At 43.7% G+C, this 22,516-nt stretch overlaps 1 protein-coding gene across 1 annotated transcript in view; it reads right to left on the reverse strand.

Moving 5' to 3' along the window:
- OACYL (O-acyltransferase like) overlaps positions 1–22,516 on the reverse strand; it is a 75,685-nt gene that overhangs the window by 32,807 nt on the left and 20,362 nt on the right. The window contains exons 2-7 of the mRNA XM_001089574.4: positions 18,970–19,109; positions 17,265–17,343; positions 10,404–10,545; positions 8,439–8,665; positions 2,488–2,667; positions 1,273–1,375 (exon numbers count right to left, since the gene is read on the reverse strand). Coding sequence (XP_001089574.3) covers positions 1,273–1,375; positions 2,488–2,667; positions 8,439–8,665; positions 10,404–10,545; positions 17,265–17,343; positions 18,970–19,109 — 871 coding nt within the window. The remainder of the gene's footprint in view (positions 1–1,272; positions 1,376–2,487; positions 2,668–8,438; positions 8,666–10,403; positions 10,546–17,264; positions 17,344–18,969; positions 19,110–22,516) is intronic.

Genomic DNA, 22,516 nt, shown 5'->3' on the forward strand with positions numbered 1-22,516 from the left:
GCGATCATCTTTCCAATAAATCAGATCACATCACTGTCCAGATTAAAACAAGCTCTCTCACTCCTTCCCGTTCCACCAAGACTGAAGTCTAAACTCCTTAGTGTTGTTACAAGGTCCCCCATTGTCTACCCTTGCCCTTCTCTTGGGTTTTCTGCCACTCTTCCTCACCTTCACTAAGCTTCACCCTTCTTTCTTCTCCTTAACAAGGCTCCCCGCTCTTGCCTGAGCACTTTTGCACTAATTGACCCTTTGCCTGAACTTTCTTATCTCAGATTTTCCCATGGCCAGATCCTTCATGCCATTCTGATCCCAGCTGAAATAGCACCTCTTCCATCAGACAAGCCTTCTCAGACCTTTGGAAGTAGATAAAAGTAGTTGCACAGGCTGGGTGCAGTGGCTCACTCCTGTAATCCTAGCATTTTGGGAGGCCAAGGTGAACAGATCACCTGAGGTCAGGAGTTTGAGACCAGCCTGGCCAACGTGGCAAAACCCCATCTCTACTAAAAATATAAAAATTAGCCAGGTGTGGTGGCAAACACCTGTAGTTCCAGCTACTCGGGAGGCTGAGGCAGGAGAATCACTTGAACCCAGGAGGCAGAGGTTGTGGTGAGCCGAAATTGTGCCACTGTACTCCAGCCTGGACGACAGAGTGAGACTCTATCTCAAAAAAAAAAAAAGGGGGGGGGTTGCACAATATCGTAAATGTATTAAATGCCCGAAATTTTACACTGAGTGGTTAATTTTGTTATGTAAATTTTACCCCAATTTTTAAAAACAAAAATTAGAATTTTCATGAGGATTAAATGAGATACTATTTCGAAGTGCTTACCACAGTGCCCGACACTTCTCAATTAAGAAATTTTACCTCTTAATAGTTCATATAAATAAACATAACTTTCTGAAACATCATGCCATTTTCTGAATTTTTCCCATTTCGCTATAGCGAGAATTCAGAACTTCATCAAGCACCTGTACAACTCTGTGGGTCAGACTTTGAGAAGTACTGAAATAAACAATTTTGATGAATACAATCAATGTTTGTAAAAGGCCTGTGTTATAGAGCCATCGTAACTCATGTAATAAACTGAAGGTACAGTGGAGAATCTCTTGTGACAACAGTACCGTCTAGAAATGGACAAAGGCCCAGGTGAATAAATGTGGGTCATTCAGCTTTTCTCATTAGAGTGAGAATGGTAACACATACGCACACACACATCCCAGAACAAACACCACAAGCCCCACAGCAGTGAAAACATAGTTCGACCTTATTACCTGATCAGGAAAAATGTATCAACTCCAAGATAGAAGGGACCGCTCCGAGAGTAAATGTACAGTGGGTTTCTAAGCACTCTGCTTTTCCATTCAAGCACATTATCTGTAACAAACATTAAAAAGCAGTGTCTTTTTATTTCATAGAAGAAAATCATGTGATTTCTCTTTTCAGAAAAAGCAAGAGGAACACCTTCAACTTTTGGTTGTACTGGGCAGGTTTTAAGAATCACTATAGGCCGGGCCGATGGCTCACGCCTGTAATCCCAGCACTTGGGAGGCCAAGGCAGGTGGATCACGAGGTCAGGAGTTCGAGACCAGCCTGGCCAACATAGTGAAACCCCGTGTCTACTAAAAATACAAAAAATTAGCCGGCTGTGGTGGTGGGCGCCTATAATCCCAGCTACTTGGGAGGCTGAGACAGGAGAATCGCTTGAACCTGGGAGGTGGAGGTTGCAGTGAGCCGAGATCACGCCATTGTACTCCAGCCCAGGGGGTAACAGAGTGAGACTCCGTCTCAAAAAAAAAAAAAAAAAAAAAAGAAAGAAAAAAGAAGAAGAAGAAGAATCACTGTAATTCATGTAGGAGGAGAAGTTAGACTGGGAATAAAAGGTGGTGACTGAGGTCCCTAACCGTCGTTCAGGAGCTTTAAGCTCTTTCGTGCAGTCACAGTGGCCACAACCCCCTTGGACTGTAGCACTACCTATCATGGGCTGGTACAGATCACCCAGGAGGCTTCTTCAATCTGCCCTGGGCTGTGTTTGCCCCCTGTTTAGAGAGTACCACTATTATTGATAGGAGCGCTTCAGGACGGTAGCAGCAAGAAGAAGGTGGAGAAACACTGATTTGATATTAGTGGACCATTTTTATTTATGCTTGTCTGCTTTTCAAGGAAAAATAAATGTTAGGTCCTGGCTTCGTTAACCATGATGAGAGAGAACTCGGCTTTTTGGATAACGAAAATACAATACCCAGGTATCAGTATTCACCTGGCAGCCAGGTGCCTGATTTGTACCTAGAGAGAGTGAAATGAGCCACTAGACACTGGCCTGGAAACCTTACTGATGGGAGGTCACACACAGTGTCTCTAAAACAGAAGGAAGGCTGCTCGTGGGAAGGCTGCCAGACCCCCATCCTTTGGCCACCATGATCCCGCCATACCAAAGAGTGTCTCTTCCCTGACTGCTCCCAGAGTAAAGGCTCATCAACTCTCCGCACCCAAAGACAGCCATGCAGTCATCTGACTGGTATGTCCCGAGATGATCCACAGAAGACTCAAAACACGAATGCCATTCAGTGCAGAGCAGGTGCTGCCTGGTGTCTTTGTAGTCCAGATGGCTGGCACATTCTTCTGCCAAGAAAAGCACTCCAGAGCATGAACCATGGCTCCTAGAAACCCTGGGCAAGAGCAAAGGTGTTACTGTCCACCCTGACTGCCAGGGTATCCACACACCGCCCCGCAACAAGAACCAAAGTGCAATCCACAGATCTTGGCAGTTACACGGAGGCTCTCTTGCTCTGACCGTGGGCTTCTCAGCTCAGCCTCCACGGTTCCCTCTTGATCTATCTGTGGACTTTCATACTTAGTATCCCTCCCTTTTGAATCTTGACTTTCGCTAACAGACTTGACCTGAGTTTGGTGCCCCACATGCTTTGTGCAGAATACGCTGCCCAAGCTCAGGCCCCAGAGATGCCAACCCCTGACCCCAGTCCTGCTTGACGAAGAGTTGAGGGAAGGAGAACGCAGACATCAGTAAGAATCGATGTGATCCACAAAGCAAGCACTTCACGTGAAAGAACACCCCTGCAATTCTGAGGACTAGTTGCTTATGAATAATGAGCCGGGCATGGTGGCTCACGCCTGTAATCCCAACACTTTCGGAGGCCAAGGCAGGTGGATCAGTTGAGGTCAGAAGTTTGAGACCAGCCTGACCAACATGAAACCTCATCTCTACTGAAAATACAAAACAGTTAGCTGGACGTGGTGCGCATGCCTGTAGTTCCAGCTACTCCAGAAGCTGAGGCAGGAGAATTACTTGAACCCAGGAGGTGGAGGTTGCAGTGAGCCAAGATTGCACCATTGCTTTCTAGCCTGGGTGACAGAGTGAGACTCCATCTCAAAAATAATAATAATAATAATAATAAATAATGTAGGTCAAAGTATAGGCACAAAAACAGAGGGACTGGTGGCACAGGAGCTTAGGGCACAGGCTATACAGCCAGATGCTCGTGGCTCTGATTCTGTCACTTATCAGCTCTGTGACCCCCCCCCGGCAAGTGAATTAACTTCTCTGTGTCTAAGTTTCCACATCTGCAAAATAATCAAAGTAGATTTTATAGGATTATCATGAAGAACAAATGAGATAATGCTTATAGATCACATTAAACAGAGGCAACCCACAGTATGTACTCTTGAGAACGCAGCTACTCCTACCACTATTTTAAGCCCTATCACTTTAAGAATGGTTAATACCATCTTCTTAATTCATTCCCATTCTTAAAGAATTTAATGTTTACCTATTCTGAGAACAAAGCAAGTGTTTGGAATTGCAAAACAGGGGCCTCCAAGCTCAAGCCGGCTCCAAGAGACTTCCATTTCTGCCTGGACAGAGCCCCATGCCTTCAACATTGTGGGCACAAAGAAGTTTTTGCAGAATTAAAACTTATTCACAGATAAGGTCTGGCTCATAATCAAGCTCTGGAAATCTAAATCAGTTTCTTAAACTGAAGAATTTAATTACCTAACATTTTGAATTTCCAGCCGTGAATACAAGTATTTCCATTTAAGTCACTCTTTGTGATTGCGTCTCTGTCTGAAGTCACCACACCCACCCTTTTCATTCACAGGGGTTTTCACTCAGAAATTGGCCATGAGTACAGCACGACAGTCTCCTAGAGCTGATGCACCTGCTCCTCCTCAGTTTCCCGAGCAGTGAAGAGATACAGGACCCGGGCTCCGCCAGGTTTGGCCAACTTCTTTAGCCTCCCTGAGCCTCAGTTTCTTCACTTTTAGAATGGGCATAATTTTGACCAGGGTTGTAATGAGGATTCTAGAACATCAAATATCTGGTTTGACGCCTAATGTGGCAAGCTAGTGCTCAATATGTTTTGTTATTATGTTTTTCTGTCTAAATTCTACTCGTGAATGAACTCACCCATCAGCGGTTTATAAAGGCTTCTGAAAATAACTGCTCCTGAGACTCACTTAGCTCATCTGTAAATGGAAAGTGTTATAAACCATGAGGACGTGGAGAAGATTGGATGAAACGATGCAAGCAATCACCGGTTCTCAAAGTGGAGGTCTCCCAGCCAGCAGCTTCAGCATCACCTGGGAACTTATTAGAAATGCACATTCCCAGGCCCCACCACAGACCTATGAGGTCAGAGTCTTTGGGTCAGGGCCCAGGAATCTGTGCTGTAATAGTCATCCAGGTGACTCTGATGCTCGCCAAAGTTTGAGACCCATTGGTTGTGACAATGCTCTAAAAAACCTTGCAGCCACTTCTGCTCTGTTCAATCACAGTGAGCCCTTTTTTTTTTTTTTTTTTTTTTTTTTTGAGACGGAGTCTCGCTCTGTCGTCAAGGCTGGGGTGCAGTGGCCGGATCTCAGCTCACTGCAAGCTCCTCTTCCCAGGTTTACGCCATTCTCCTGCCTCAGCCTCCCGAGTAGTTGGGACTACAGGCACCCGCCACCTCGCCCGGCTAGTTTTTTGTGTTTTTTAGTAGAGACGGGGTTTCACCGTGTTAGCCAGGATGGTCTCGACCTCCGACCTTGTGATCTGCCCATCTCGGCCTCCCAAAGTGCTGGGATTACAGGCTTGAGCCACCGCGCCCGGCCACAGTGAGCCCACTTTAAACAACAGGCCATTAAGTAAGAGCCCTGATGCCCAGGGCCTGAATCCATAGCTATGTATGTATGTCATGAAAACTTCCTCATACATTCGCTCATATTTTTCTCATCTAAATAGCAAAGGACAGGCTCATGTAACAGGAAACCATTCTAAGCAAATGCAATGGTTATTTGGAGGATAAAGAGTCAGGAATCCAAATACCCAACTTGGCTCCAAACTTCTAGAAGACATGGTGGTCTTATGTTGATTTGACTCACTGATTAACGTAAAAGTGGAGAGAGAAAAAAATGTTGAATCTCTGAGTCTCTCCAAATTGATTTTTATTTTCAAACATTCAGAGACATGGTATTTTACCTTTGATGTTTTTGGTTTTTTCTTTTTGAGGCAGCGTCTGGCTCTGTCACCCAGGCTAGAGTGCAGTGATATGAACTCAGTTCACACTGCAACCTCCATCTCCAGGTTCATGCAATCCTCCTGGCTCGGCCTCCTGGGTAGCGGGGACTACAGGCACACACCACCATGCCCAGCTAATTTTTGTATTTCTTTGTAGAAACGAGGTTTTACCACGTTGCCCATGCTGGTCTTGAACTCCTGGGTGCAAGCAATCTTCCTGCCTCAGCCTCCCAAAATGCTGGGATTATAGGCGTGAGCCACCATGCCCAGCATCCTTTGATGGTATTAAGTACAAAAATTAAAAAGTTGTTATGGCAACAGAACATGGAAAACCCCCATTTTGAGACCACAGTTAAATGTGCCAGATAAAAAAAGGTAACATAACTTTAATGTCCCAATCATAGGGTGCCTCATTTTGGGTGAGGAACCTAAAGTTTCAGTTCCTGACACCATACCAGGTATGTCTGGCCTAAATCCTGTCATCCAGCCTTAAAAGGTTGGGCTCTGCAATCCAGCTCTGGGGACGTGGCATGTCCCTGCAATCCAGCTGACTCTACTGGTCACTGAGCGAGGTCAGAGCAGCCCAGCGAGGTCAGAGCAGCCCAAGCATGTAGCCTTGGCAGATTTAAGCCCCTACCCTTTCTTTCCTCTCCTGGCTTAACCGAAGAGAATGGGGAAACAAGGAATGAATTTAGGAGGAGATGGTAAGTACTTATGATCTCATTTAATTCCTTCCACAGATCCCATTATATGCCCCTGTTTTACACATGTAGATACTGAGGTTCACAGAGGTCACACAATGTGACCACAGTCAGAGTTAGCAATCAAAGCAGGTTTGATTGGGTGACAGGATTCCTAAGCGTGTGCTCTTTCTGCCACACCAAATGTGGAACTGTCTATAGGCTGCCAGTGCGGGAGTGCGGGGTTGCGGGGGTAGCGGCACAGAGACAGAGGTCTAGAACCACATCGTGTGAAGTAATTGAGGGATTCTGAGCCACCATAACTGCCCTCAACATCTGATGGGGCTGCAATAGAAACAAGAGAGCATGATTATTTTCTGGGCCCTAGAAGGCAAAACCAGGGCCCCTGGTGGGAATTACAGGACAGCAAGGATTGCCTCTCGTTCGGAAGCCTGACCGCCAGCGCTTCCCATCACAGATGGGTCCACAGGAAGCCACCCGGCTGCTACAGCTGCTTCCAGCTTTGGGAAAGAGGTTGTGCCAGGGACCTCTAGGCCTTCTTGGCTCCTTCTTATACCATATCTCTGCTTACACAAACATGTGTTTTGTTTTTATTGTTGAGCTTTTGGTTGGTGTTGCTACTGTTTTTGTTTTTGCCTTAAGACCCGAATAGGGCCGGGCACAGTGGCTCACGCCTAAAATCCCGGCACTTTGGAAGGTCGAGGCGAGTGGATCCTTTGAGCCCAGGAGCTTGAGACCAGCCTGGGCAACACATGGCAAAACCCCATCTCTACTGAAAATACAAAGATCGTTTGAGCCAGGAGGCAGAGGTGGAAGTGAGCTGAGATCATGCCACTGCACTCCAGCCTGGGTGACAGAGGGAGATCCTGTCTCTGGAAAAAAAAAAAAAAAATCTGAGTAGGATCTGAGAAAATAATTTCTATGCCTTCCACAGTAGGCATATTCCCTGAAGCTGCTTTATCATTTCTTCATATCCTTCTAGTTCATTCACTGAAATTTCTTTTTTTTTGAGACAGAGTCTTGCTCTTGTCACCCAGGCTGGAATACAGTGGCATGATCTTGGCTCACTGCAACCTCTGCCTCCCAGGTTCAAGCAATTCTCCTGCCTCAGCCTCCCAAATAGCCAGGATTACAGGCACCTGCCACCATGCCTGGCTAATTTTTGTATTTTTAGTAGAGACAAGGTTTCACCATGTTGGCCAGGTTGGTCTCGAACTCTTGACCTCAGGTGATCCACCTGCCTCGGCCTCTCGAAGTGCTGAGATTACAGGCATGAGCCACCAAGCCCAGCCATTCCATTTTATTTTTATCCCCCTAGTTGGAGTAAAAAAGGACAATTGTGTGGACCTGGATCTAAAAGAAATCTGCCAAATATTCACATTCTGGTTCTGTTCTTTTTTTTTTTTTTTTTTTTTTTTTTTGAGTCAAGGTCTCTCTCTGTTGCCTGACTAATATTTAAATTATTTTTGTAGAGATGGGGGTCTTGCTACATTACACAGGCTGGCCTCAAACTCCCGAGTTCAATCAATCCTCTCACCTTGACTTCCCGAAGTGCTGGGATTACAGGCTTGAGCCACTGAGCCTGGCCCTTTTATTCCACATGTTCTGAAGGTTAGAGAGAGAGATATTCTATTTGCCTTGGTGCATAGGCAGGCAGTAGAAATGAAGGCAATGCTCTTGATTTTTCACTAAAACACAGTGCAGTCTATCTCAATGAAATCCAGCCTCTCACTACCTAGGCTGGGTTAATCTGTTTCTGGTTCACACGTACCGTACTGCGTGAATTACCTTGTGTTACAAGCTCAACACCCTCCCTTCAGTTTCTATGTAAATCATTCACCTTCCTGCGGATGGCAGGAAGCTTCTACGGGTCATGTGTATAAGTGTGACACTGAAAGCAGACACTGTGGCCACGGAATTGTTCTCAGAGAATTGCCGCAGTGAAACCCCAAGCCCTGTTTGAACCTAGTCTTTGATCAGCACAAAAACACACTGGATAATTGTACTCACAAAATAAAGCAGCATTTTTAGTGACCTTGCCTGACCTTAGCACGCTGATGGTAAACAAAGACGGGACAGTCAAGAGCAGAGATCTAACCTCCACACTGACATTTGGAAGCTGCCGGGCGTTCACTAGGAGCCAGCACTGTAGGCATTCGTATCCAACTGCACACTCGGCTAAGTCACCTCTCCTGGGTGGTCTTAATTTCATTCAAATGCCTACTTTTTCCTCCGCTCGGGGCTGCTGACAGGGGCAGATGTGCCGGGCAGTGCGTCCGTGGGATTCTGCTTCTTTGTTCATTGCTCTCCGCCTTGCTCAGCGGCAGACTCCCGTAAGTGGCCAGAGGTGCCCCATGTTCCTGCGATGTCCTGCAGGCTGACCCCCATTCCCTAGCTGCCACGCAGACTGTTCCAGCCAAAGGCAGGGTGAGCCCCAGCAAGGCGATGAACCTGCAGGAAGAAGACACAACAGCTGCGCCTTCCCTCATCTCAGGACGCCGAAATGAGACGCCGGGAACACGGGCCTGTGAAAAGCAAACCGCTGCATACTTATGTAGAAAAACCTTCAACAATTTTAAGGATGGAGAATGATGCTCTAAGAATAAAACGAATGAAAAAAGAGAAAATATATCAAGGAAAATGTTAACGGATTTCACTTAACTTGTCATAATTATTTTTAAAATCTTAAAGCAACCAAAATACTGAGGAAGATGTCTGCAGCTGATATGACTAAGAATTAATATTCTTTACATACATAATAAACTTTAAAAATTAGTAAGAACCTGGCTGGGTGCGGTGGCTCAAGACTGTAATCCCAGCACTTTGGGAGGCCTTGGCGGACAGATCACCTGAGGTCAGGAGTTTGAGACCAGTCTGGCCTACATGGTGAAACCCCCAACTCTACTGAAAATACAAAAATTAGCTGGGTATGGTGGTGCGTGCCTGTGGTTCCAGCTACTCGGGAGGCTGAGGCAGGAGAATGGTTGCAATGAGCTGAGATCGCCCCACTGCACTGCAGCCTGGGTGACAGAGCGACACTGTCTCAAAAAAAAAAAAAGAAGAAGAAGAACCTAACTCACACATGGAAAAGGGGGTAAAGAATATGAATTTACAAGAGAAAAATACAAGTGGCAGATAAACTTAGGAAAGAAAAACCCTCTTCGCCAGTTTTTTGAAGACATAAATTAAACCAATGTATTCACCTATCAAATTGGTTCCACTTTTTATAAAGGTAGTAGCTTTTGATGCTGGTGAGAGGGTAAAGTAACACATGAGAGTTTCCTACTGGGGACAGGAAAAATGAATTGTTAAGGAAAACAACATCAAATGATTCAAGAATTATGACCCAGCAATTATACTTCTATTTAATTTATGTTAAGAGACCGGGCACGGTGGCTCACGCCTGTGATCCCAGCACTTTGGGAGGCCAAGGCAGATGGATCACCAGGTCAGGAGTTCGAGACCAGCCTGGCCAACATGGTGAAACCCCGTCTCTACTAAAAATACAAAATTAGCCTGGTGCAGTGGTGCACGCCTGTGGTCCCAGCTACTCGGGAGGCTGAGACAGGAGAATTGCTTGAACCCGTGAGGGGGAGGCTGCAGTGAGCTGAGATTACACCACTGCACTCCAGCCTGGGTGACACAGCAAGACTGTCTCAAAAAAAAAAGGTAAATGGTGATCTCCTTGTGTCTCAGTCTGTTTGGCTGCTATAACAAAATACCGTAGGCTAGGCGGCTTATACACCCCAGAAATTAATTTCTCACAGTTCTGGAGGGTGGGAAGCCCAGGATCAAAGTGCTGGAAGATTCGGTGCCTGTTGAGAGCCCACTTTCTGGTTCATAGACGGCGCCTTCTAGCTGTGTCCTCACATGTTGGAAGGGGCAAGAGAGCTCTCTGGGGTCCCTTGTCTAAGCTACCCACCCCCATTTGTGAAGGCTCTGCCCTCATGACAGGCACCTCCCAAAGGCCCCATCTGTGGAGATCATCACATTGCGGGTGACATTCCAACTTACGAATTTTGGGGGGGAAACAAAAACACTCAGACCATAATATCCTGAAACAGGCAGTACTGGCCAGACATCATGCAATGAATGAGATTTAATAGTGAAATGCAGTTGATGAGGGGAGTTGATAAAACAGTACTGACAGATCACAACCCACCCAGGTACCTCGAATGTCCATACTCACAGACATACGGCAGCAAATGTGTCCAGGGGGAACGTTCCAGTAGCACATCTGGCCACACTCCCACCAGACGAGGAGGAAGAATTTATTGTAAAAAGAAAGAGGGAAGGGGCCAAAAATGAAGTATTTCTGAATCTTAAAGTATCTACCAAAAAAGAAAAAGAGATTGTATAAATCATTTAGCTTGTAATAATGCCTTACATTTTCCCAAGTGCTTTCATATCTATTATTTCAAAATGAAACTTTTACAGTAAAAAGGGACAGCTGGAGCTGGGCGCAGTGGCTCACGCCTGTAATCCTACACTTTGGGAGGAGGCTGAGGCAGGATGATCACTTGAGGTCAGGAGTTTGAGACCATCCTGGCCAGCATGGTGAAACCCTGTCTCTACTAAAAATAGAAAAATTAGCCAGGCATGGTGGTGCTCATCTGTAGTCCCAGCTACTCGGGAGGCTGAGACATAAGAATCACTTGAGCCGGGGAGGCAGAGGTTGCAGTGAGCTGAGATCATGCCACTGCACTCCAGCCTGGGCCACAGAGCGAGACTGTCTCCAAAAAGAAAAAGGGTGGGGACAGCTGGTTTTGAATATATCTGATTTACAGTTGGAGGGAAGTAGGGCACAAAAATGTGGAAACTTACAGAATGAGGAACTCTTAGCCCAGCTGGAAGTAAACCCAGGTCTACTGAATCAGTCTTTTCTCCTGGCCTTTCCTAGCACACGGTACTGGGAACTAAAAACCTAAACATGCGCCGTTGCTGGCTCAAATCTATTTGTGAACAAGCCCCCCCGACAGAGAAATGCAATATAAGATGGAAATATACAATTGCAGCCCATAGTCTGGGGAAAGGTGCCATCTGAAATTGAAGGTAAGAAGCAGCAAGTCAGGACACAGCTGATGAGCACTGGAAGAAATTGCGTGTAAAGATCCTACTGGTAAGACTAGGGCTGTTGTCTCCAATTTTAGCAAGCCTCAGAATTACCTTGAGGGCCTGTTGGCTCTCTGCCTCCCCTCCCTGCAAGTTTCTGATCCAGGAGGTTTGAGGCGGAACCTGACTTTGTGCTTCTGACAAGTTTACAGGTGTTCTTGCTGCGAATCCCAGGAGCACACGGTTAAAATTAAGACCAGGGGACTTCCAAAATCTCCACAAAGGATGGGCACACAGCTCTCCTCCTTCTTTAAAATGGGGATCATAATAGTACCTACCTCCTAGGGTTGTCATGAGAACTAAATGACACAATGGTTGTAAAGCCCTTAGAACAGTGCAGGACAGGCAGTAAGTTTAATAAATGTTGGGTGTTCCTCATCTCACCACACCACATTGCCTAGTCTTGCATTTAAGAGGCTCAAGTTTGAGCTAGCTTGCTGTGTGACCCTGAGCAAGTCGCTTCATCTCTCTGGGTCTCATTTCCTCATCTGTGTAACAATGAAGGGTGGGTCAGACACGATGTATTCTTTTATTATTATTATACTTTAAGTTCTGGGATACATGTGTAGAATGTGCAGGTTTGTTACATAGGTATACACGTGCCATGGTGATTTGCTGCACCCATCAACCCGTCATCCAGGTTTTAAGCCCCGCATGCATTAGGTATTTGTCCTAATGCTCTCCCTCCCCTTGCCCCCAACCCCCCGACAGGTCTCGGTGTGTGATGTTCTCCTCCCTGTGTCCATGTGTTCTCATTGTTCAACTCCCACTTATGAGTGAGAACATGCAGCGTTTGGTTTTCTGTTCCTGTGTTAGTTTGCTGAGAATGATGGTTTCCAGCTTCATCCATGTCCCTGCAGAGGATAAAAACTCATTCTTTTTTGGGCTGCATAGTATTCCATGGTGTATATGTGCCCCATTTTGTTTATCCAGTCTATCATTGATGGGCATTTGGGTTGGTTCCAAGTCTTTGCTATTGTAAATAGTGCTGCAATAAACACAAGGGACATGATGTATTCTAATGTCCTTTCCATCTCTAACCCTCAAGGTTCCCATGAGTCTGTGACCCAAGGGTTTCTAAAACGTCCAAAAATGCTGCTGAAAGACTAATAATATGTGATTAACTGTGATTCCTAATTGTAGCATGGTAGGGTAGAAACAAGAAGGAAGGGTCATCTGTGTGTTCTCAACCCTGGCCAAGAGTTGGGGTGCTTGATCTAGGTTACCAGCAGGTTCCCACAGGAGACCTGGCAGCAGAATTTTTCATAATCCAATTCCATTTGCTCTGAACCAATGCTACTTCCTGTTAGTATGTGGGTTTCCAAACTAAACTCTTCCACTGGAAACGAAGTGTACTGACCAGCCAGCACACGTCTGTTCCCTTTGCAAGTTCTATTTCTAATTTTAAAGGAATCAAATGACGTTTCTGTTTTGTTTTGGTTTTGTTGTTTTGGTTCGTTGGTTTTTTGGTCAATCAACCACAGCCCAGCTCTAAATCCTGCCATGGTAAACAAAGACAACCAACCGGCAGCCCGCGCACATCCAATCAGCCTTAAGTAATCAGCCTGAAGTGTCTATGCTGTGCTAGATTCCAGATCTACAAGGGGAATATGAAATCTTTATTGGGGCCGGGCGCGGTGGCTCACGCCTGTAATCCTAGCACTTTGGGAGGCCAAGACGGGCGGATCACGAGCTCAGGAGATCGAGACCATCCTGGCTAACACCGTGAAACCCCGTCTCTACTAAAAAAATACGAAAAAAAACTAGCCGGGCGAGTTGGCGGGCGCCTGTAGTCCCAGCTACTCCGGAGGCTGAGGCAGGAGAATGGCAGTGAACCCGGGAGGCGCAGCTTGCAGTGAGCCGAGATCCGGTCACTGCACTCCAGCCTGGGCGACAGAGCGAGACTCCGTCTCAAAAAAAAAAAAAAAAAAGAAACCTTTATTGGAAACCTCTGTTGAATCTGTTTTCCAACAAATTCTTACCCCACCCCATCCTGACCTCTTCACTAACACAAGGTCAGCTCAAGCCCTGTCTAAATTCCCCACTCTTACTCTATCCATGCTGGGCTCTGCTTCTCTAGCTTTTATGCCCAGCCCCAACACTTGAGTGAGATTGGACATTTCTTTCCCCACAGTGTTTCCCAATAGCTCAGGCACACACACTTTTCTTCCTAACTAAATTGTACATATTTTTGAAAAGAGTAACTCCCAATCATTTTGATCCCCCCGCCCCCAGCACATACAGGTGATGTCTCATACAAAGGCCAGAGAGAAAATTGCTCAATAAATATTTTCTGAATTGAATTGAGAACACAAAATGGTATTCTGTGAAATGTTTTGGATTCCTTTTGAATTCTTAGCCAGAAAGGCAATTCTATGGGTAATTCAAGGAGTTACTATTAAAAGAGTTCCATTTTCTCCAGTGGTGCTCAGGGAATCTGTAAGAGGGAATTGGAGGAGAAAAATCTTCCCTTGTGCTTCTAGCACCATTGTTCTGCTATGTAGGCCTAGTGATTCTCATAGGAAAAGCAAGGTGAAATTAACCTAATAGAGCATAGGAAAGAGCACAGTTTAACGCTTATTGTAAAGGTTTGTTAAACGTCGATTCTAAGCAGCTCGGAACTCATTGCTTTTGGCCACTGCAAACTGGGACAGTGTGATCATCATAAAACGTTATAAAGTCTCCAATGGGACAGACTTAGAGTGAGTGAGTCTTAGACTTAGAGTGAGTCCCCGAGAATGGAAATGTGCAGCCTTCAGTGTTGTGTCTGGATAAAATCAGACACAACTCAGTGTTAAACAGACATTTAGAACAAGCCCCAGGCTGGGTGTGGTGGCTCACACCTGTGATCCCAGCACTTTGTGAGGTCGAGGCAGAAGGATCACTTGACATCAGAAGTTTGAGACCAGCCTGGTCAACATAAGGAGACCCCATCTCTACAAAACATCTACAAATTAGACAGGTGTGGTGGTGCATGCCTGATCTCAGCTATTTGGGAGGCTGAGGTGGAAGGATTGCTTGGACCCAGGAGATTCAGGCGGCAATGAGCCATGATTGTGCCACTGCACTCCAGCCTGGGGACACAGCAAGACCCTGTCTCAGAAAAACAAAAGCAAAACCAAAAACACCCAAGCCCCTTCTTTGTCAGCTCTTGTGTGGTCCCTGTGACCAGGTAGATTGCCTCTGCCTCACAATTAAACTTCAGCAAGATTATCTAACATTTGTCAAGCATATTCTAAGAGCAGGGCCCTGAGCTAAGGGGCTATGAGTTCCCATCCTCCCAACTCCCTGTTGTGTTAAAGGGAACTCAGATAATCTAGCCAGCCTAGGAAGTAGGTATTAGGTAGTCTTTTGGGTTGAACTGTGTCCTCCAGAAAGGTTCAAGTCCTAACCCTTAGTACCTGCATATGTGACCTTATTTGGAAATAGGAAGATGAGGTTAGGTTGGGCCCTAAATCCAGTATGACTAGTGTCCTTATGCAAGGGAAGTTTGGACATACAGGGAAGAACTCCACATGTGGGTGGAGGTAGAGGCTGGAATGATGTGGCTACAAGCCAAGGAGTGCCAGGAAGTACTGACAACTACCAGGCATGTGGAGTAGGGCAAGGAACAGACTCTCCCTCAGAGCCTCCAGAAGGAACCAACCTCATCATCACCTTGACTTCAGATATTTAGCCTCCAGAACTGTGAGAGAATGAATCTCTGTTGTTCTAAGCCACCCAGTATGTGGTCACTTGTTACAGCAGCGATGGGAAAGGACTATTAATGACACCAAAATGCATGGGTCTGGATTTTTAGGAAAATATCCCATAATTGGGTTTCATAATCACCACATCCAAGTTCCATCCAGGCTCTCAGCATTCTGGTGTGAAATAATTTTATCCTTAGGAATTCAGGTAAAGTATGTTGGGTGAAATTTTATAACATTCTATGACAACAACTGTGCAGTGTTTTGCCCTAGCCCTTGGCCAAAAGCAGTTATGTCCTGACCTGCCAGGATCTTGCTCTCCCTCTGCCGTACTAGGGCATTTTTTCTCGCCCAATCTACTACTGGCCCTCCCCGCTCCCCTCCTCTGGGTGAGTGCAGTCCGTGCAAACAGCTTCAGTCTGGTATGCTGAGCTGGTTGTCTCACATCTGTAGAGGAAATATTGGCAACTCCATCAAAGAGCTTTAAGGAATAGCTGACAAATCCTTTCCAGATGGGGACACTTTACCCCGGGCAAAGACCTCCAATTTCTATCTGCTGCCTCTGTGCCAGAGCTGGAAAAACGCCTGGGCAGCAAAGACTAAATTCCCCTAATCCATCCACCCACGTCAGCTCAGTTGACAACCACCAGGCTGTTTTCTTTTCCTGGTTCCTCAAAGAGAATCTCCATCTTGTTTCTCTTTGAATGCTACTTTCTTAAAATATTTTTTTATCAATGGCAATTATTTCTAATATTTTATTTTATTCTAATGTCAACTCTGGCTAGAAAGCTTGGCATTAGTCTGAAAACTTAGGCTAATTGACAAATCTCTTAAATAATAAGGACTATTAACTCATTAGACTTAGAGTCACTTAGTCACTTGAAATGCTAATTTAATAATAACTACACATTTATCTTTGTTTCTAGGATATTTATGGCTTATCCAACAAGAATTGAAATTTGCATTTGATTTGTAATGATTTATTGCTTTTTTATTTTTATTTATTTATTTATTTATTTGAGATGGAGTCTTGCTCTGTAGCCCAGGCTGGAGTGCAGTGGCACCATCTCGGCTCACTGCAAGCTCCACCTCCCAGGTTCACACCATTGTCCTGCCTCAGCCTACCTGAGTAGCTGGGACCACAGGCGCTCGCCACCACGCCTGGCTTATTCTTTGTATTTTTAGTAGAGATGGGGTTTCACCGTGTTAGCCAGGATGGTCTCGATCTCCTGACCTCGTGATCCGCTGGCCTCGGCCTCCCAAAGTGCTGGGATTACAGGTATGAGCCACCGTGCACAGCTGATTTATTGCTTTTTTAAACAGCACATGAAATACCTGGTTAGACAGATAATACACCCAAAGCCATAGGAATCGTCACAAATGCAGAGGACCATTTAAGATTTTGACAACTAGCTGCAATATCAATACTTTAAAGGAGAACTCTTAATATTGTATAACTTTATTATATGTTAGTTCTTCTCACTCCTAATAATGTAGAACTTTAGTATGTGTTAGTTCTTCTCTGGATGACCAGAATAAATATAAAAGACACCAGTGGCAAAACCCTAGGCTTAAAATTCTTGCTTTGGAAACTTTAAAAGACTTAGGGGAAGTCAAATCAGTTTCTGTGGAGACTGAAATATATTCCTTCCGCATAGCTAAGGGAGAAGTGATTAGAAGGCCATAGAGAGAGCCATGCAGAGCCACCCGTCACTGTACAGAGGAAGACACTGAACTTGGGGAGATTAAGTGATTGGCCCAGGATCACACAGCTGGGAGGTGACAACCAGGACCAAGTGCTGGGCTCTTAACACTAATCCATTACAACATGTTGACTGCACACAGCCCTCGTTCAGAATGGCCTCTGGATATGGCAGGTGGCAGATTGCCACACACGGGCCAGGGCACAGAACACTCACAATATTGAAACCAAACACCACCCACCTTCTTTCTTCAGCCTAACCAGGCAGCTGTGGGTGAGGAAAGATTGTTTAACTTCACATTTTTGTTACATAAAGATTCAGCTCTATCTTTTCCTTATTGTCTCCCTTCCTACCGACTCCATTACTATGCCACCATCTTTACCCTTGAACCCCTCAAACCTCCATTAGGCTCAGTTTATTGGATTGATCACGATGAAAGAGTGTTTCAGTCCTGAAGGAATTACCTTTCTTGGTTCTAAGGAGCTGGGGTTTTTCCAACATTACGCTGTGAGATGATAGTTTCACTGGATATTCTTTTGTACCTACCCAGCCGAGACATCAGAGTCACATCCTCTTCAGCACAAGAATCAGGGACACACACGCCCACACTGTAGTCAGTCCCATCCTGGGAAACACAATGCCACAATGTTCTTTCATTTTGGCATTCATAACATATATGCATGATCATCCCAAGTAAGTTTGCTGCTAAATAATCAGATTGGGAGTGGGAGAGAAGGATGTTGAAAGAAGAAGTGTTCCAACTTCTTAAAAGATGACTTTTCCATTACTGAGTGGTTCAAGTGAATTTCCAGAGCATCGGACACATGCATATTTTTTTAAAAATGCCTCAAGGCTTAATGTAGGTGATTCTTTAAAAAGCAACCAGTAGTTTTGGATAATCTGCCCCACTGCCTCTCTCTTCCAAATGAAAGGTCATTAAGAGTTGCATCTCCTGCAATTTTCAATATAATTTCCAAGTTGCCATTAATTGGTGGCAGGACACATTGTATCAAATAAAGATTTTATTAACAAATCAAGCCAATAACTAGAATGCCTGTCCCAATAAAGAAAACATCAAAGTATAAATAAAACATTCTGGGATGATTCTTCTAAACACATAATTTAGAGGATTGTGTAGGCCTGACCTTTTTCTCCAGTATCAAAACCATTAATCTGCTTTGAAAATGACATTTGTATGCACTGATTAATCCCTCAAGCAATCATTATCCCAACCCTCAGCAGGACAAATGGAGCTAGGTGGTCATCTCTCTGTCTCCACAGCGAACCATTCTAAGATCATTTTATAGCATTAATATCAGAGAGCTTGGATTTCTTATTGTTAATTTATACAACTGTTATTAGCCAACTTGTAATGTAATTTTCCTTTAGTACTGTGTGACACACATCAAGTCTATCTTTGTATTTCATAACAGGCTATGCTGTTCCTAGTTTTGTTTTCTGTTTTTGTTTTTGTTTTGTTTATTTGTTTGTTTTATTTGTTTTGTTTTGTTTCTGAGCAATAAAAGGATTAACATGCTTTGAAGATAGTCCTGCAAATTTGGTCAACTGATTTAGTAATGTTTTCATAAAAGTCATGGCCTGTCTGCTAGGATAACCTCAAATTCATGTTTAGAGTTCTGTTTCTGAGAAGAGTTAAGGGTAATGGGAAGTCCACCCTGCCTCTGGTATTCTAAAAGCTGTTGATGAGTCAGGAGTGTGTGGAAAGCTCCTTGACTTAATCCACCTCATACCAAGTAATGATGCGGTTCCCTGACAGCAAGGATACAGAATGGGGACTTTGTCTGGGACCAAATCCAAATTTTGAGGTCCTTTAGTAAAGGAGAGTCCCTACTGGACCCCAGCAGAGAAGGGCAGAAGAGAGCTACCAGCAAACTCAAAATAACTCTCAAAAAGAGAGCCATAGCATTTGAAGCTATAGAAGCTGCTGGCCAGCGTTTGACCTTGGATTCCCTGTGAAAATTGTCCAGAGGTCTTGCTCCATACAATGTGGTAGAAGGAATATCTCAAGTCCTATGTGGTTTGTGAACAAGAGTCTCGTTTAATGTCTCACACTCAAGATGCTGAGCAGGTTTCTGCCAAGTATTTAAAATTTAGTTTTTATTTTTTGCAAAACATCGTAACAGTTTTTTTTTTTTTAATTATGAAAAGGAATCAATGGAGTTGTATTTTATTCTATATCATGACATTCACTTGTCCTTCAAGAGCAAGTGTGCAGGTCCCCCATACTCACCTGCAGTATGTGAAGCTTGCAGTACTGCCCTCGGAAGTTCCCCTTGGGAGCATGGGTGGAAAGACACTCGCTGTATGATCCCAGCCTGTCCATGTTTCCATTAAGAATGTTGCTCCCAAGCTTCCCCAGAGAGTCATACACTGAATTGCAAGGAAAAAGAAGTTTGCAAAATTACCTTTCTGGAGTCACTTTTAAATAAATTGATAGGTACTAAGTTCTACCTTCTGAATCTATCAAACTTATGTGACTGAAAAAGAAGAGAAAGAGATCTAGTCAGATGCTACTCTTTGAGCCTCTCTCATCATGCTGGGAGAACAATGATGTGATTTTTTGTGCTATTACATTGTCTGCCAACAGTTGCTGAAAAAGATGAAGAGTTTGATTTCTTTTAAAAAACAAATGCTTTCTGGGAAGTGAAAAGGTATAACTAAAATGTGGTAGCTTTTCTTTCTCCTCTGCATATACCCAGGAGAAAATACTCATGTTTTTAAAAATTTTTATCCAGTTTTGTGGGACCTTACTTTGGAGACAGTTCATTTTTTCTTTTTTCATTTAACCTTAGAAGCAGAAGAGTGGAGTGATCAACTCCACAGTTCATGGCATTTTCAGCCCTGGTCCTGCAGAGTCTTTTTTGTTTGTTTATGCTTATTTATGGCCTTTATTCCTTCATTTAAAAAAATTCATTTCCTTTCATCTTTCTTCATCTCTTCCTTTCCTTTTCTCAGATTCCCCTCACTCCATGTATGTGTGCTGTGTATCCTCTTATTTGTAGGTACTCTTGTTTTGTGTATGTGTATCTGCCATATGTGTGAATGGTTTTGTGCTTCCACTCTCCCACTGTTTCTATATATGTCACACAGTGCTACATTTTTACAATTTTATGTGTATCTAGTCCAGGGCCACTAACTTCTGTATAATAATGCATCACCACCTTTGACTTAACTATTCCCCTGATGATGGATGGATAGATGATTCCAACCCACAGAAACACACAGTGGTCACTCCTCATATGTGTCCCTTTATAGAACAACATGAAGATGGAGCTCAGATTCTACCCGTGAGTGGAATTGATGAATGATAAGCACACAAATACTTAGTCTGTGTTAATCCAGCGAGATTGCTCACTAGAGGGACTCCTTCAATCTATATCGCCCAGGGATGCTGGCTCTTTTTGTTGTTGTTGTTCTTTTTTGCTTTGTGCTGTTTAGCTTTTTAATTTTTGGCAGTTAATGGATATAAAATGGTATTTAATTACTGCTTTGATTTTCATTTATCTAATTGCAAATGAGCCAAGGTATTTTTATTGATCAGTCAGCCATTTAAATGTTCTCTTCTGAACCCATGTGTCCTTTGCCAATTTTTTATAGATTTTTTTCTTTGTGGTTTGCCAGAGCTGCTTATTATTCTATATATTGATTCTGTCTGTCTGAGTCATTGAAAGTAGATATTCTGGCAGTTCTCTGTCAGTTGACATTTCCATGATGTCTTTCATTGAACAGAAACCCATACTTTTGGTATCATGAAATCCACCAATATTTTGCTTATTGATTGTGCTTTTGGTGTTTTCCTAAGAAATTATTCCCCATTCATAGGTCACAAAAGGATTTTCTAATATTACCTCCTGCTGTCTTTATAGTTCTACCTTGTGTATTTAGGTCTTTAATCCATCTGAGTCATGGTGCATTTTTTTTTTCCCTCCAAAAGGTGGGCTGGTTATCCCAAAACCACCTCTAAATAGTTTTCCCTTTCATCATGGATTCATGGAGCAAGTTTCTTCTTATATCCAGGTCTCGTATATACATGGATCTGCCTCTGAGCTCTCTGGTTTATTTTGTTTATCTGAGATGACACTGCCTACAGAGCATGTACGGCCAATGCAAAATGACAACACAGGGCTGCTTGTTTAAAAATGTTTAAGAATTTGAAGATGATGACAGCGAATCACACTTCAGCCAAGCGTAAGGCTCTTTTAAGAGTAGGTCCGTGTGTGACTGCAGGAATTGCATGCCCTGGAGGCAGCCCTGATTCTAGCACTGGACTAGATACACATAAAATTGTAAAAATGTAGCACTGTGTGACATATATAAAAATAGGAGAGTGGAAGCACAAAACCATTCATACATATGGCAAATACACATACCCAAAACAAGAACACCTACAAATGAGAGGATACACAGCACACATATATGGAGTGAGGGGAATTTGAGAAAGGGAAAGGAAGAGATGAAGACAGATGAAAGGAAATGAATTTTTTAAATGAAGGGATAAAAGGCATAAATAAGCATAAACAAAACCATATGGTTTTTATTATTATAGATTTGTATTATATCAGGTATTCTGCCTTTAGTCTTTTTTTTTTTTCAAAATGGATCTAGTTAGTCGTGGACCATTAATCATGTATACAAATTTCAGAAAAAGTTTGCTGAGTTCTTCAAAACATCCAACTAGACTATTGACTTAAATTTGCTTTGAATTTTTACATTAATGTTGGGGAAGAATTGACATTATTTTTATACCAAGCCATCATTGGAGACCATGCTATTTATGCAAATCTTTTTGTGTCCTTATAATTTTACTTTTTTTTGCTTGGTAAACTTAAAACAGATTACATAAAATAACTCCTAAATAGAGTACAGTTGGCTATTTTCTGTGGTATTTTATTTTCAGTTTATATTTTCTTTTTTTTTTTTTTTTTTTAAACGGAGTCTCGTTCATCACCCAGGCTGGAGTACAGTGGCGCTGTCTTGGCTCACTGCAAGCTCCCCCTTCCAGGTTCACACCATTCTCCTGCCTCAGCCTCTCAAGTAGCTGGGACTACAGGCACCCGCCACCATGCCCGGCTAATTTTTTTTGCATTTTTAGTAGAGATGGGGTTTCACAGTGTTAGCCAGGATGGTCTCGATCTCCTGACCTTGTGATCCACCCGCCTCGGCCTCCCAAAGTGCTGGGATTACAGGCATGAGTCACCACGCCCAGCGACTCAGTTTATATTTTCTAATTGATTGTTGCTGGCACAGAAATATGCTATTGATTTTTATAATTTGTTCTGATATTTGGTGAATTGGCTGAACTTTCTTATTAGTTCTGCAGTTTTATTTCTCCCTCTCATAATCCTTATACCACATCTTTTTTCCTCTTCTAGTTTTGGAATTAAAGTTATAATCAAATTTACAAAGTGAGTTGGGCAGCTTTCACACTTTTTTGCGTTCAGGAACAGCTGTAATGATTATCGGCTGCCAGGGTTAGTGATGTTGAGGGAAGTGGGTTATATATGGCTGTAAAGGTGTAACACAAAGGAGAACTTTCTAGTGATGAAATTGTTCTGAATCTTGGTTGGAGTGTGGCTTACGTAAATCTACACATGCCATAATGACATAGAACTATATCCACAGATTATGTCAACATCAATTTCCTTTCAAAAAAATATTGTACTATAGGTCAGGCAAGGTGGCTCACACCTGTAATTCCACTTTGGGAAGCCAAGACGGGTGGATTGCTCAAGTTCAAGACCAGCTGGGGCAATGGTGAAACCCTGTCTCTACAATAC

This window comes from Macaca mulatta, chromosome 18 (assembly GCF_049350105.2).
Source record: "Macaca mulatta isolate MMU2019108-1 chromosome 18, T2T-MMU8v2.0, whole genome shotgun sequence".
Taxonomy (NCBI): Eukaryota; Metazoa; Chordata; class Mammalia; order Primates; family Cercopithecidae; genus Macaca; species Macaca mulatta.